The 15515-nt window shown below is 43.6% G+C and overlaps 1 protein-coding gene across 1 annotated transcript in view; it reads right to left on the bottom strand.

The window, feature by feature from the left end:
* Positions 1-490: 490 nt before the first annotated feature.
* Positions 491-15515, bottom strand: part of LOC119422605 (aspartate aminotransferase, cytoplasmic) — a 40698-nt gene continuing 25673 nt past the window's right edge. The window contains exon 9 of the mRNA XM_037689990.1: positions 491-1522. Coding sequence (XP_037545918.1) covers positions 1383-1522 — 140 coding nt within the window. The 3' untranslated portion in view covers positions 491-1382. The remainder of the gene's footprint in view (positions 1523-15515) is intronic.

Consider the following 15515-nt stretch of genomic DNA (forward strand, 5'->3'; position numbering starts at 1 on the left):
AATCAAGTGGAGCATTAAGGCCAGCCGTAATGCTGTGCTTGTGAAAGTAAATTTGTTGGGCATCACTTCTGACACTCAGACAATAATTCTGAGTGGCACAACGCCGGACAGGAGGTGTGTGTGTGTGTGTGTGTGTGGGGGGGGGGTAGATTTCCACCCAATGTTTACTTTGCCAGATTTATTCACATCTGACCAATGATTATGTACTTGTGCTGAACAGAGGAACCCCCTAGTCAAAAAAAACCTTTGTGCATGCGCCCCCTGGTGGTTTAAACCCATTTAGTTACAGAGGCAGTAGTTTGTGCATGAAACTGGTCCAATGATGTGATTTAACCCTTTTTCTTGTTTACATGTTTACAGGTGTACTTATCTGAACACATCTGCTGTAGTAGCCTAGTGTTCGCAGCAGTTTTAGTGGTTATTTTATTTACATGCATAATGTTCAAGGAACAAAGCAAATAAAAATAAACAACATCAAAATGACAAGAGATTACTCTGTATAGGTGGATAATAATTTATTTCTGCATAAACATACTGCAGGATGTCATCACAAACATCAGGGAAGTGAAGGACAGCAGCTTCATACAGGTTTTGTGTTACAGGTAAAGACACTGCAGAGTAAGACCGATGCAACAATGAGCTGATTTCCTTCTGTGATGGCACCACGGGGGCTCTTAACTCAGTAAATTAACTAAAAACACGTCTGAAAAGGTGAAACATCAGGAACATCACTTTTCCAGTCCGTTGTAGCAGACAGGACAGTTCAGTCGTAATAACCTTTTAAAAAATGTTTCTTCAACAATAAGAGTAAAATTTAATCCAAACCCATCGACAGATCCTACGATCAATGTGCTGCTGAATAAATAAAAATTACAATACCTCATGCATGTTGTTCATTCTAAAAGCTGACTTTTAATGATTCATCTTTTTTCACAGCTGAAGCTGGAATTCAGTGCGTAAATGAGAAACAGTAGGACCTCTAGCTGTGATTACATACTTACACTAACTGCTCTGTATTTTCTGAACACTATCTTTAGTAAGGAAGCACTTTTATTTATTTAATTTTTACTTTTAAAGCTCCTTTCAACCGACATTCTTGTGTCCACTTTGATCAATGCTCAGAAATGGAGAATTTTGTGGTTTGCACTATAAATGGCTGTCAACAAACATTTTAACTGAACTTCTAACCTACGAGTGGTGACTCAGTAGAAAGAGTTCAATCCGACTGTGGCAAGGGCGCGTAACTCGTACCTTTACATGAGAACAGAAACATCTGACTGCTCATTGATTCAACAGTAAAACTCCAGGCTGCACTTGACCCAATCAGAAGAGAACAGTGAGGTTGGGGTACAAACATATAAGCAGAAGTACTGACAGAGCCTTTACTGGACTTTGGTGACGGCCTCGTGGATGGACTGAGCCACGTAGTCAATGTTCTTGGTGGTCAGACCACACATGTTGATGCGACCGCTGGCCATCAAGTACACATGCTTCTCTTTGATTAAATACTCCACTTGTTTGGCTGCAGAAGATAAAACACAGCAAGTTTATGCAGGGAGCACCACTGTACACACAGAGAACCAGTGATACAACAGAAAGCACAAGTGAAAGCGACAATGAGCTACTTTCACTTCAAATAATCTTTATTTTTCTTTGTCTTTCCATGAACATAAACAGACTGTACGCCACACTAGCTCTAGATTATTAAGAATCAGAAGAAGCTTTATTATCACTGCACCCAAGTACAGCGAGATTTTATTCCGTATAGTTGTCCAAAACATGGGCGGAGTGCACGTGACTGCAGCTCCTAGGAGCGTGGCCCCTGATTATTTGGATAGAAAAGGGGAAAGACCATGAGGAGAGGATGGTGGTATTAACAAAAAGATCTCTTCACACCTTGTCCTTGTCAGGACACGATTTAAGACATGGAACAACTACCAGCAGCACATTTACAGAAACATCTGCATGTGACGACAAGACGAAGAGATGTGTCCATGAAGCACTTCCAGATAGTACCATAGTCCTGTTAACATGTTGGTGTCAGCCGGTACAGCTCTGATAAGTGTTCACAGAAGTTCTCCGGTTGGGGGGGTGGATAGAACAGAGCCTTCTTAGTTTACAGACCTCCAGGAGCCATTTGATAAGTTGGCCTGTTCAAGGCTGAACAGGGAGGCCTGATTCAGATGAGCCACGGTTGATTTTGTGCTGGCAGACTGTTTCTCATCAGCCTCGAGTTCTGCTGGTACTCTCATGATCAAAAACAGACAGATTTGTGGGCTTTCTGCTGGTCCGTGCTCATTAGCTTCCTCCAAGATCGACTCCAACAAGCTGGTGAGTTCCAAAGCTGCAAGTGGCCTACGATTCTCATAAATCAATTCCACCTTACGGTTGTAGTGTTCTATGGGCTAGGTTAGCTTCGTAGCTTCACTACAATTATATTTAAATAACGAGTTCTCTCTTTTTCGAGCTAATTACAGATATGTGACAGAGGTACTGTGCGTATATGGTTTAATCAGTGACATGAGACGTTATTTTCTTTGACCCATCATAATAAATGTGGTCATTTATTTAACAGAATCAAAATTTAACATCAAAACATTGTACACTTGATTAGACTGATCTGGTTCAACAGACATTTCTGAAGGCATCTGGATTAATTACTGGCAAGATAGAAGTTTAAAGATGGAAAATATGGAGGAGTTTAAACAGAGATGTTGAAGGAAGATGTATGTCGGTAGACCAGAACAACACGCTCCTTCCAAACGCAGTTCGCCCGCGGTACACTTCGCGTGAAGCTCGTGACGACTCTTTACCTTGGCAGAGGATGTGTCCGCTACGGTCAAGAGGTCCCTGGCACGCTAACTTTCAGCATCTCCTCAGGGCGGCTGCGACTCGGCAGAAGTTGTGAGATACTCCGTTCAATAGAACAAACTTCCTAAGAAGTTGTAGGACATTCGCCTGGTGGAGCCACAGCGAGACGTCGTGGCTCCTGCAGAGATGGATGGCTCCAACAGACTGGAAAACGGAGTCCGAAGTTCCATTCAGCAGTGGAAAACTCCAGAACTCCAGAACAGCTAGAACTGAAGAACAGAACTTCACTCCAGAACTACTCCAGAACCTCAGAAGACTAATAGTTCCAGGAAGTGTCGACTTTTAAAGAGTTCTGCTTCCGGTCACTTTAGTAAATCCTGATTGGTTGAAGCAACCAACAGGGGTGTGGTTCTAGTGATGTCAGACGGTTTTTACAAGTCAAGAAAACAGCATGAATGTTTTAGGAACAGACAGAGAAATGTTTTGGCGAAGTGAGAAACACTGCAGGTGCCAGTTTTCTTACTTACTGTCTGAGAGTTTTAAAAACACGACAGCCCGTTCTAACAACTTGTTTTTGACTGTCTCTGACTTTTGACCGACATCACTCCTTCTCATTTCAGACAGAAGACCAAAAATGCATAATTACTTTGTAAAATAGACATTTAACTTGATTTCTAATTTAAATGAGGATTAAAAAATCATTAATACTGTTTCACAGTTGACTTAAAATGAGTGGTTCACTTCAACATTTAGAAATGGTATGAACTAAACACACTTTTGATTATCAAGATATTGTAAAATAGTAATGATAATATAAAAAAGAGAGTGTTCTTTCAATTGATTAGTTCAGGATACAATTAGACAGTCTCTGGATGAGCTAGTTTGTATTTCTGGATTCAAATCAATGAAATAACAGTTCCTGTCCCATGAAGGTCTTCAGAGGCAGGTTTTGGTCGGAGGCCTAGTCCACTACAGTCCCCCCTTTGGAAATCATCGCCTGTCCATGGGGATGAATTCCAACATGAACTTACGCCTCAGAATGTCCTTGATCTTGATGTAATCCAGTAAGAGGAAAACAAAAGTCAAAGAAGGTAATCCCACAACGGTTTAGGTAATTCCACAATGTTGTTGGTAATTCCATAATGTTGTTGGTAATTCCATAATGTTGTTGGTAATTCCTTTGCAGCAACGCTTTAACCCCTTGAAAACAAAGTCTGTAATCCATTGGAAAAAGTCATATAATCCACAACGATAAATCCACAACGATTGGAGGTGTTGATTGATCAGAATGCAGAGGGGTTCCCTCGATTGAACTGCAGAGGCAACCACTGGATGAAGATTGGAGACCCACGTTGGAGCTGTAGGTCCCTTCAGCGAAGGTTGCTGCTGGTGGTTCCCAGTGGGTGGCATTCTGGTTCTATGTGTCATGCATTTATGTGGTTTTAGTTGGGCTTATGAGTGGGATTTTACATAAGACCTTAACCTATATGCACCTGGTGTGTAAGCTATCATGGTTTAGATCAGCTAAAGTTACCAGTTTAAAGGGTGGGTCATGTTGAAAAATTTTCATTTAGGAATTTATACCTATAGAAGTGCATTCCAAACTATCTTTCCATTCCTAACTTGGTTTAAGTTAGATTTACATGGCAAAATATAGTTTGGTTCAATTGTCTGTTGTCCTTTTAGACAAACGACTTGAGGTTTGGTTTTTTGGTTTTCCCCTAGATGTTTTGGAGTCTATGGCGAGACTCAACTGAAGGATTAGCTACCCCCCCCCCCCCCCCCGCATAGGATTGTTCGAGTAGGTTCGGCTTGAGCGTCGTGTGACCAATGTAGATTATGGTACTTAAGGTAGCATTAATCTACATTGACGCCGCAAAGATTGAATTTTAACAAATGAACTGCATGTTGGCATAGTTAAAGTCCTCTTAGTCTCTAACTAAAGTACACACAAAATTCATTCCTGCTGGGGGTGTTCAGAAACAATACCAAAAACCAATTAAACGATGTCTCAACATCGACAAAAATAGTGACTAATCAACCAGAAAAACGTTTCAACATTGACAAAAGTAGTGATTAAGCAACTAAGAAACGACGTTTCGGTGCGTCACTCACTCTGACTGTCAGATTTGATCACGTTATCGCATCTGGTAACATTACCTTAACTAACGTCACCCCCCTTTGGTCATGGGGGACCGCGAACACGGGTGAGGACATCGCTCCATGAGCTAAAGTTAGGATGCCCTTGAGTAGTTTTAGCTGTTTGCGCAGCTGAAAGAGGGCTTTAAGGTCTGGATTGGAATCTAGGTTGGCTTCGGGCGGAGTGTTTTTCTCTGGGTCAGTCAAGCACAGCATCATAGAGTTTATTGCAGGATCCAACTTCTGAAGTTGGATGATGTCTGGGTCAGTCAGCATGGGTTGTACAGAGACTGTGTTGTCAGCCGGCTTGGCTGTAGCTTGTGCACGTGTGACTGCCATCACCTCGGCTGTAGGTTGTACTGGCAGAGTTGCGAGCAGCCAGGAGGGGTCAAAGGACCTCTGAGGGCCGTCCACGGCTCCGTCCTTGATAGCTGGTTTATCTGTCCCCGACGACAGTACAGCATCTTTGGGGTGGTATCCTTGGATCTCTACACCTTGAACTTCCAATGGTAGGTAGTATCCGGTGGGCCCTGACTGTCTCAGCTCACAGATGTAGTGAACTCGGCCTCCGGTCAAACCTGTCTCTGAAGACCTTCATGGGACAGGAACTGTTATTTCATTGATTTGAATCCAGAAATACAAATTAGCTCATCCAGAGACTTTCTAATTGTATCCTGAACTAATCAATTGAAAGAACACTCTCTTTTTATATTATCATTACTATTTTTACAATGTCTTGATAATCAAAAGTGTGTTTAGTTCAAACCATTTTAAATGTTGAAGTGAACCACTCATTTTAAATCAACTGTGAAACAGTATTAATGATTTTTTTAATCCTCATTCAAAGTAGAAATCAAGTTAAATGTCTGTTACAAAGTAATTATGCATTTTGATCTTCTGTCTGAAATGAGAAGTAGTGATGTCGGTCGAAAGTCAGAAAGAAGTTATTAGAACGAAGTGGATTGTTTTTAAACATAGCAGACGGTAAATAAGAAGCTACTGGCATTTGCTTCCTCCCACTTCGCCATAACACGTCTTCTGTCTGTACGGGACGTTTCTAAAACATTCCTGCTGTTTTCTTGACTTGTAGTGACCCTCTGACGTCACTAAAACCACACCCCTGTTGGTTCTTTCAACCAATCAGGACTTCCTAAAAGTGACCGGAAGCAGAACTCTTTAAAAGTCGACACTTCCTAGTTCCAGTTAGTTCTGGGGAAGAACAGAAGTTCTGAAACAGAACAGAAGTTCTGGGAGCACGAGAGAACAGAAGTTCCGAACAGCAGTTCTTCCGAGAATTCTTCCGAGTCTAGTTGGGATTATGGAATCTTCCAAATCTGAGTGGAACCTCTGACGGACTCACAGCTCATGTGAGTCCACCCGTGAGGTGAGCGTGTTGTTGAACGGAGTACAGTCACTACTTCGGACGATTCTCAGCCATCCTAAGGAGACGCTGAAAGGTAGCGTTGAAATGGAACTCCGTACCGGAGCTGACCTATCTTCTGCAAAGGTAACGAGTCGCTTCACTACCAGTGTACCAAGGCTGAGCTGGGTTCGGATGGAGGGTGCCGTTCTTCGTCAACACACTTTCCCTCATCCATCTTTTCCCTCCATTTAAACTCCTTCATTTCTCATCTTTAAAACTCTTCTATCTTGCCAGTAATTAATCCAGATATCTTCAGAAATGTCTGTTGTTTTTATTAAGTAAAACGTGCCAAGTTTTATTAATCAGAGCCGATCGGAATAATCAAGTGTACAATGTTTTGATGTTAAAATTTGATTATGTTAATAAATGACCACATTCATTTTGATGGGTCAAAGAAAATTAACGTCTCATGTCACTGATTAGACCATCTCCCACACAGTATTTCTGTCACATATCTGTCAAGTAGCTCGAAAAAGAGAGAACCCGTTATTAAATATTGATTGTAGTGGAGCTCCTAAGCTAAATTAACCCTACATCACTACACAGAGGAGGCTGACTTGTTCAGTCAGAGTCGGGTTCACCGGTTGGATGTTTTTGGTTTCACATGCTTTTGAAGGATAACTTACCAGGACTGTGTTCTCTGTCGAGAGGTCCTCGGTGCCTTCTGCAGTGCCTGCTGTTGGGCAGTCTGTGACTGTCTCAGGAGGCATGAGTATTGGCAAGGGTTTGCTCACTCTAGCCCACATTGTCTGTTTACCATAATCTATAATAGCTTCAAAGCGATTTATAAAATCCTGGCCGACCAAAAATGGGAATGAGCCAACCGGAAACACATACACCGGGTGGTATATTGTCATCTCGCCAACTTGCATGTGAACCATAGCTATAGCTGTTAGGGTTGTCCTCGTCTCTGTGAGGCCCTGCAGTCCTATAGCACATTCTATGAGAGGTATTTCCCTGTGAACACCGTTAGCGGCAGTCCTGAGCTCCTCGAACAGTTTAGCTGACGTAATAGTTATGTCGGCTCCACCATCCAGTAGGGCTTCATGTGTGACGACCCCTTCAAGTGTGATCGACAGGTAAGCTTTTTTAGCGACCCCCTTTCTGATCAGGTTACACAGGAACCTTGTAGGTTTTGGCCGACGTTTCTTCACACGTTTACCTTTACCTGTGTAATCCCGGTTTTTCTGAACCGTTGGTGCAGTGCTGCTGCTCCTGAGAGTTCGGCTTTTGACGGGCTTCCGTCATTGATGTATGAGATCACCCACTCACCGTGTGTTGAGGGGCTCTCATTGTTTGTAACAACAAGATTCTGGTGGCTGTCCCTGACAGCGGCAGCGTTGTTGTTTGTGTCACCCTGGTTTGACTGAACCGTTAGCACAGCTATTGCTGTTTCTGAGATTTCAGTTTGTGACGGGTCACCGTCGGTGACGTGTGATTGTACCCCCCATCTCAAGTGAGGGCGTGTCAGAGTTTACCACAACAGCATCATGGTGACTGTCTGTGACAGCAGTAATGGTGTTGTCTGTGTGCTCTGACTTATCAGCAATGATATCGCCAAACAAAGCGTTAGGTTGTTTGTCCGTGGCAACACCTTCCAACAAGTCCAACAACCGACGCACCCTGTCTGTCTCGTCCGAGCTCAGAGGCCTACGGTTCTTTTTCTGGACCTGCTGCTGTTTCTTTTTCGTCTCAGGCTGTTCAGCCCGACGTGGTGGGGAAACAGTAACCCCCCTTTGGGGTTCCCAGTGAGATCCCTGGTTGTATGGGTCACTTTTGGTGCCATACTTTTTACCCTTAGGGCGTTCGCCCCCCTTCTGGTACATCTGTTCATCCTCTGGTTCCTTGGGAAACCGTTTAGGATCTCGTCTGGACCAGGGGGCACTCACCTGTTGTGGTTTGGCTGCTGGGAAACCTTGTTTCCTCTCGCCTTTTTTGGGAGGGGGAGTCGAAGCTCTCGTCCCTTCTAATTCTAATGACTGGGCAGGAATCCACTGTCAATAAACCAGGTGTCTGTAGTGATGATGCATGAACAGACCACCAGCTTTAAGAAAAATGAAGCCTGATCAAAAGTTCTCCTCAGCAACATAAGGACTGAACTCCTGCTTTAAATCCAGCTAAACAAGATAAAGTGTAATCAAAAGTGTTTTACTGTTTTGATAATGTGTAACCAAACTGTTTTACTAATAATCAACACATAATCAACTAATGGAAGTATTAATCTTTAAGAAATTGTATAATCCTTTGTATGATTGTGTGATTTACTCACTTGTGAGGCCTCATGTAACAGAGAAACATGTCTGAACATGCCCACCTAAGAACAAGTCTGGACATGCCTCGAGCAATAGAGGAGCACAAAGAAGTCATAGAGTTCAAAACACAGCTCATCTCATGATGACGCATCTTTGAGCAAAACAAGTTCTGGAAAGTACCGAGAAAACCGGTCTAAACCGGTTGAGGTGCAAAACAGCAGAGAAGTTACTGGAAAAGAAATGATGTAATTTTCCATAACCCCTCCTTAAGAGGAGGAGGGATGAATAAGTCTTTAAATACAGACTGGACAGAATGAACTTGGTCAATGCAGTGTCGAAAGCAGAACTGGGAGAGCTGAGCAGAGAAGATTACAGGCGATGGACAAGCTCGTCGGATCAGAGGGAGCCCAAAAAGAGTTGGATTTTACCAGTTTTGAGACGATGATGGGAGTTAATTTTTTTCTTCACTGACATGGGATTGGATTTAAGCTTTCTTTCATCAACCCTCAAACTGGATGAGTTTTCTACTTCTATTAATGCTTGACCTGGGCCCGTCCAAAACTCTGATCCTCTAATTTGGAACAGCTGTACTTGTCTTCGAGGTTGGCCTGTATCTCTCTCCTAGAGAACAGGAAATTTGCCCTTACCCCCCCACAAGTGTCCCACTAAGGGTCACTCCAAAATCATGGTAAGCGGACGACCTCAATCTTACTCTGCTCTAATTAAATTATTTCATCAAATTGGAAGAACAGCATACAGAATAAATTTGGGAGTACTAAATTGGTTACTGGTGAGATTTGCTCGAAGGTGCTTCTGGTTCATGAAAGAGTTGAGAGAGAATATCTTTTGGCTTGAGTTGTGAAAGATTTATGTGAAGGCAGTATCTGTAAACCCTCAAGGGCTCTTGAGGTTTAGAATTTCCACAGATAGTAGTCATCGCCTTGTTTAGGGAAGAAAGTGTATCCTATGTACTCATGAAAAATTAATCATTATAAAATTGTGCCTGTTGCTGTACCCCTGCGCAAACTATTGATTAAAAGCAAAGCAAAACGTACAAATCTGGACTGTTATTTCACCCTTAATGAGCAAAACATGGAAATGCTTGGTTCACTTAACAACACCAATAACAGGAGGTTTTTGTAAAGGTTTCCTAGTTGATAAACAACACCCTTGAGCCCGTTTCCAGGGCCCTAAAGATTACCAGAACAGTTAACAATTGCAACGCTAATGTGAGAGGTGAGCGGCCACAACGCGAGTTTCTCTGGACCAGAAGATCCATTCCCTGCTGCTTGAAGGGTCGAGGTGACAGAGTGAAATTAGGGTGTGACTCACGGATTTAAGGTCGTTAATATTCTGGATGAATCACCTCGCCGCAGCCTTAATGAGGCTACTTTAGACAGCTACAGGTAATACCACGGCGCTGAAGTAAGCTTCCGGACCCCTTGGAGGAGAGGCTGCAAGCAAAGGTGCTTATCGCTACCTCCAGTGGTTACCTTTGCTCATCGGAAAGCAGACATGGCACCCCAGATGGGACTAGAACAGTCCCAGAAGTGAGGACGCGCTACAGAGGACTGATAGGCGTCAATAGAGCAGCTCTAGAAAGTGAGGAGCTGTCAGTGACTGGGAGACCCCCCAGTTAGTACCCCCAATAGATCACAAGAGGCTAGTGAGGAGGGGTAGAAGGCTTACGAGGGTTACTGACCATAATCCAGAATCGTAGGTAAGCAGCTAGTCTGTCCTAGTCCAAAACGTTAGGATAAAGTCTGGAGACTTTGAGGACCGACAAACTTGACCCGACAAGAAAAGACATAAAGATGGCCTCAGGAGAGGCATCTACGAGTGTAGAGCCAGACAAAACCGAGCCGGCTCAGGTGAGCCAAGAAGAACAGAAGCCAGTAGAAGGAAAGACAGATGGCCAAAAGATAATGGTACAAAGTACAGGAGAAAAACCAGTAGGAATAACCAAGGCGGAAGTCATCCTATATGGAAAAGGGTATCATACCTGGAATCCAGCAGTGAAGAAAATACTAAGAGAAAGTAATCCCCAGCTAGATGGAAAAGTTCTGGAGGACGGACTGGAAAAATTTATAAGAGAAAAAGGAAGGTTTTGCTGTACGAAAGCCCGGAAGGGAGTTCAAACAGTGGTGGTAAAAGACCCAGGCGAAGCAAAATCAAAAAAAGAAGTAAAAACATGGTTACAATGGTGGGTGCAACAGATAGAGACACAAAAACAAACGACAATAGTGACAGTAATTAGCCCCTCAATCGAGTATGACCCCATAGTGAAAATGATATCCAAAGTGACAGGATTAGACGGGTACATTACAAACCCTCTATGCAGGGCAACAGCAAAATATAAAGAATGTGAAGAAGAATTGGCAAGAATGAGGGAGTATAGAAAAGAGAAAAAATCAGAAATGGATCCTGAAAGTGAGCACAGCTCCGTTGTACAAACCCCCGAAGAGTCGGATAATGAAGAAAACCAAAGCGATCCAGAGGACGTGGTTTTAAAGAATATACCCCCCCTCAATATTAAAAGGGAAGGAGGAAACCCAGGAGGCACGAGGCTAAAGCAGGAAGCTTACCCTCCAACTTCTAATCACCCCCCCACCTTCGTGAGCTCCACTCCAAACCTGAGTGCGTACAGAGAAACTCCCAAATACCATTCTGATACAGATGAGGAAACCAGAGCAGAGCAACTGAGATTATTAGCAAGTATGATCAAAAAAGAAAACAAACCTGAAGAAAATAATAATGAGGACACAGGGTGTAAAGACTATCTTAAACAGGTTGACAAGAACTTAGACCTGCTCGCCCAAAGCATAGTGGACAGGATGGGGAGGCTCGAAACCACTGAAACCGGGTGGGCAGAAAGGGGGTTACGAGGAATGCGAGAGCAGAGACAGACAGAACCACTAAAAAAACAGCCGATTAAACAAGAAAATCCTAAACAGAACCCCTCAGGAGAAACCCAAAAAACTTATGGGAAAAAGAAGGCTAAAGAAAAACACTTAAAACCAGAACCCGAGTCAGACTACAGTCAAGAGGAGGGGGAAAAAGAAAATTCACAAAAGAAACAAAAAATTAGGCAAACAGCAGGGCTCAAACAGGTTCTAGAACCACTCCCGAAAGAGACTCAATGTGTGAAGTTTCAAAATGGTACCCGAGTATACCAAGTGATAGGGACACCATGGTCTATAGAGGCAGATGCGTTACTGGTATTTACAAATCATAAGTACAAAATCCATAACTCAACCTACAGAAAAGCTTTAAAGAAAGTAGCCGGTAGGGAGTACCAAGTTGAAATAAAACAACTCACCGGTGGACCACATAGCGAAGAGCCAAAAACAAGAATGACCAGTGGAGCTGATGCTCCGTACTATGCGATAATACACATCCCAATTCGAAGCTATAAAGAAGCAACCGATGAGACCAGGTATCTCAAGGAAATGTTAGAAGCTCTGCAGAAAGGAGTGTTCCGAGCCATAGAGTTCGGCTTCAGGCGCATAGTGATAGGAATAGATGGGCTCCGGTCCCACCATATGCAGTGGGAAACAGCTGAGAGAATAGCGGTCAATTCAATGACGTACCTGGCCAAAGACATGCCAGCAGAAGCCCACTTAAAAGAAATGATTATAGTGACCCCCACTCATCTAGATGAAGATCGGAAATCCAGGGTTGTGGCCGCAATGACAAAACAAGAAGAAAGACCAATCAGAGAACCCCTAAAGTTAGGGAAAGAAGACACAGAAAAATCATCGACACCGGGATCATCACCGGGAGCCAAGAAAAGTGAAGACCCATTAAGGATCAGTCCTCAGGGGTCGAAAATGTCCCTGACCTCACCCTCAGAAAATGACCTGATAAGTACAACCACAAGACGACGCAGAAGCGGAGCAGACTCACGAGAGGGACAGCCAAAGAGAGAGACAGTGACAAAAATACAACCCTTAAACATAGAGAGTGAGGAGGATGACAACGAGAGTTCTCAGGGAGAACCAGACGTAGACCCGAGTCAAGAAGACACAGATGACGAAGGTAGTGCCAGTCTAGGATCAATAGCAGGCCAATACGACGGTCCACTTAAGCCATTAAGAATAGGACAAAGAAAAGGACAAAAGAAGGAAGTAGAAATACTGGACGTACATAGAGTATCAGAAAGGTTAGCCAGGGACTTGAGTTGGGGCCCGGTGCAGGCGAGTGATGGGCGTCGAACTTATATCCCTGAAGCTGGCCAAAATCACTATGACATTCCACCAATATGGGCAGACAGGTCAGAAGAGACAGTGGAACTGACTGTTAAAGCCACTTTGGGAGAGTGGGCCAACATTTTGATGATGCCCTCATACCCCACCTTAGCAGCCCACAAACCCTTAACCAGTAAGTTTAGGACCGCATACTTAGGGATTGTACATGATGTGATGCTGAGAAGAATGAAAAAGACGGCCTACAAGTATGCCCAAGAAACAGAGAAGAAATTGCGAGATGAAATATCGGCCGATGAGGAAGATGATACATACCCGGCCGAGACAAGCCCACAGTATCAAATGCCTGAATCAACCCATGAGCCCAGGCAGGCTAGACAAAACCAGGCCCCAGGCCCAGAAACTGACAGTTATCGTGAGTACAAAAAGCTGAAAACCTTAGTGAGAGAAAAACAACCCCAGGAGACCACCGAGGAATACATCAAAGATGTGTGGCCCATGGTAGTTAGCTCCACTGAGTGTGATGCAGCAAAAAAGTTGTGGCTAGGTAATGTCACCACAAACCCAATGAGCAAAGGGGAATCAGCTCAAAGCCAGTATGAGAAACTAGTCCTAGAAGACATGGACGACGAAGACTCTCACATTCAGCGGGCAAGAATGCGCATGGATCAAGGCCAACGCCTCACCCCAGTTTGGTATCAACTTAAACAAGTAATTCCCCCTAAAAGGTATGTTAAAGCCTTAAGGATCGTATCCAAGGGAAGAAGGGGAGAGCTCACCTTTGCTAGAATGCCTCATGAAACTAATGACGCCCAGATAGACCAGGCAGTAAAATCGTATGACCTAGAGCAGCTGTTCTGGGAAGAAAAGAAGAAAAGTGAGAGCAGGCAAAGCCAAAAACCACCAAAGCCGACACAAAAGGCCCCTCAACAGCCACAATACAGAGAACAGTTCCCGAGACAGCAAGGGACGCAGTACAGGGAGAGACCACCGAGGCAGTCAGAACCTCAATATAGGGACCAACAACCAAAACGATTTTCAGCTCCAGCTTCAAACTCCACACCACAGAAAGGAGGTAAATACCTACCCCCAGAAGAATATGCAAAACTGACCCCAGAAGAAAAACGAGCCCTCCATGAATCCCGTGAGAAAGGGAGTGGAGGGCCAGCTAAATAATGGCAGATAGGTTGCGGGTCACTCTGGAAGATGCCTATTGGGAGGGGGACGAAATCTTCACTAAAGTAGAGGAAGAACCTTACCTAATAGATTCCGGAGCTGAGGTGTCTATGACCCGCAGGAACCTAAAAACAGTAGGACACCTGACAGTTCAGTTAGCAAACGGAAAAATTGAAACAATGCCTTACGGGTTATGGCAAGGAATTGTGTGGATAAAAGGGCCTTATAACCTTATGACAATTACAGATCTAAAAGAACTAAAGAAACCAAAAAAGAACCGAAGAGCCTTAAACAGAAGGTTAGAGAAGTTAAAATCTAGGCTAGTAAAAATAGGGTTCACACACAAACAAGGTGAGTCCGAAGACTGGTATAAACCTGTAAATATCCCTGAAGTAACGAAACAAAAAATGGATGAGAGTGACTTCTCCCCGGCTGGGAAAGAGAAGTTAAAACAAATATTAGAGAAAGCCTCAATAGCCAGATTTAAAAATGATTGTGGAGACCTAGGCCCAAAGTTTGTACATATAATCGAAGGAGGAGTTCACCCACCAGTAAGATAATATCCCCTGAATCCAGGAGCAGTGGAAGAAATGAACAAAATTGTGAAAGAATTAGGAGCGTTAGGAATTATTAGGGAAGAAACAAACCCCATAACTAACAGCCCAATCCAAGCAGTTAAGAAGCCCGAATCAGCAGGAGGAGGGTGGCGACCAGTGATTAATTTCAAAGCCCTTAACAGATGAACAGTAGCCAACAGAGCGAGTCTAATCAACCCGCAGGGCACCCTAAAAACTCTACAAGTGAAAAAGTACAAATCTTGCATTGATTTAGCAAATGGATTTTTCTCTCTTAGGCTGGCAAAACAATCACAGGGAAAGACAGCTTTTACCCACCAGGGAAAAAGTTATGTTTGGCAGAGGCTACCACAGGGATATAAAAACTCTCCTAATGTATTTCAGTCAGTCGTGATGGACGTGCTCAAAGACTTAGGCGCCACAATTTACATCGACGATGTGTTTATCGCAGATGACACAGAGGAAGAGCACCTGGAGAGGTTAGCTAAGGTGGTGCAGCGAGTCACAGAGGCAGGATTGAAACTGAATTTGAAAAAATGCCAACTTGGACAGTTCCAAGTTAATTATTTAGGGTTTCAAGTGACAGCAGACCTAGGACTCTCAGAAGGGTATAGGGAGAAACTCGAACAAATTCAGCCTCCTGAGTCAGAGAACGACTTACAGAAGATCTTAGGGCTGTGTAACTATGTGAGAGATCATGTCCCTAACTATCAGAGGTACGCCAAACCACTGTATGCCTGCCTAAAGAAAAAAGAAAATGACAGTCAAACGAATTGCAAGAAATTATGGGTCTGGACGGCAGAAAACCAACAGAACTTAGAAGAACTTAGGAAAAAGATTCAGGAAGCAGTAAGGCTGGAACCAAGAAGCCTAATGACAAAACTCATAGCTGAAGTCAGCTGCGACAGTGATGATGCCATGATAGCCGTAAAGA

This window comes from Nematolebias whitei, chromosome 16, assembly GCF_014905685.2.
Source record: "Nematolebias whitei isolate Nwh7 chromosome 16, NemWhi1, whole genome shotgun sequence".
Taxonomy (NCBI): domain Eukaryota; kingdom Metazoa; phylum Chordata; class Actinopteri; order Cyprinodontiformes; family Rivulidae; genus Nematolebias; species Nematolebias whitei.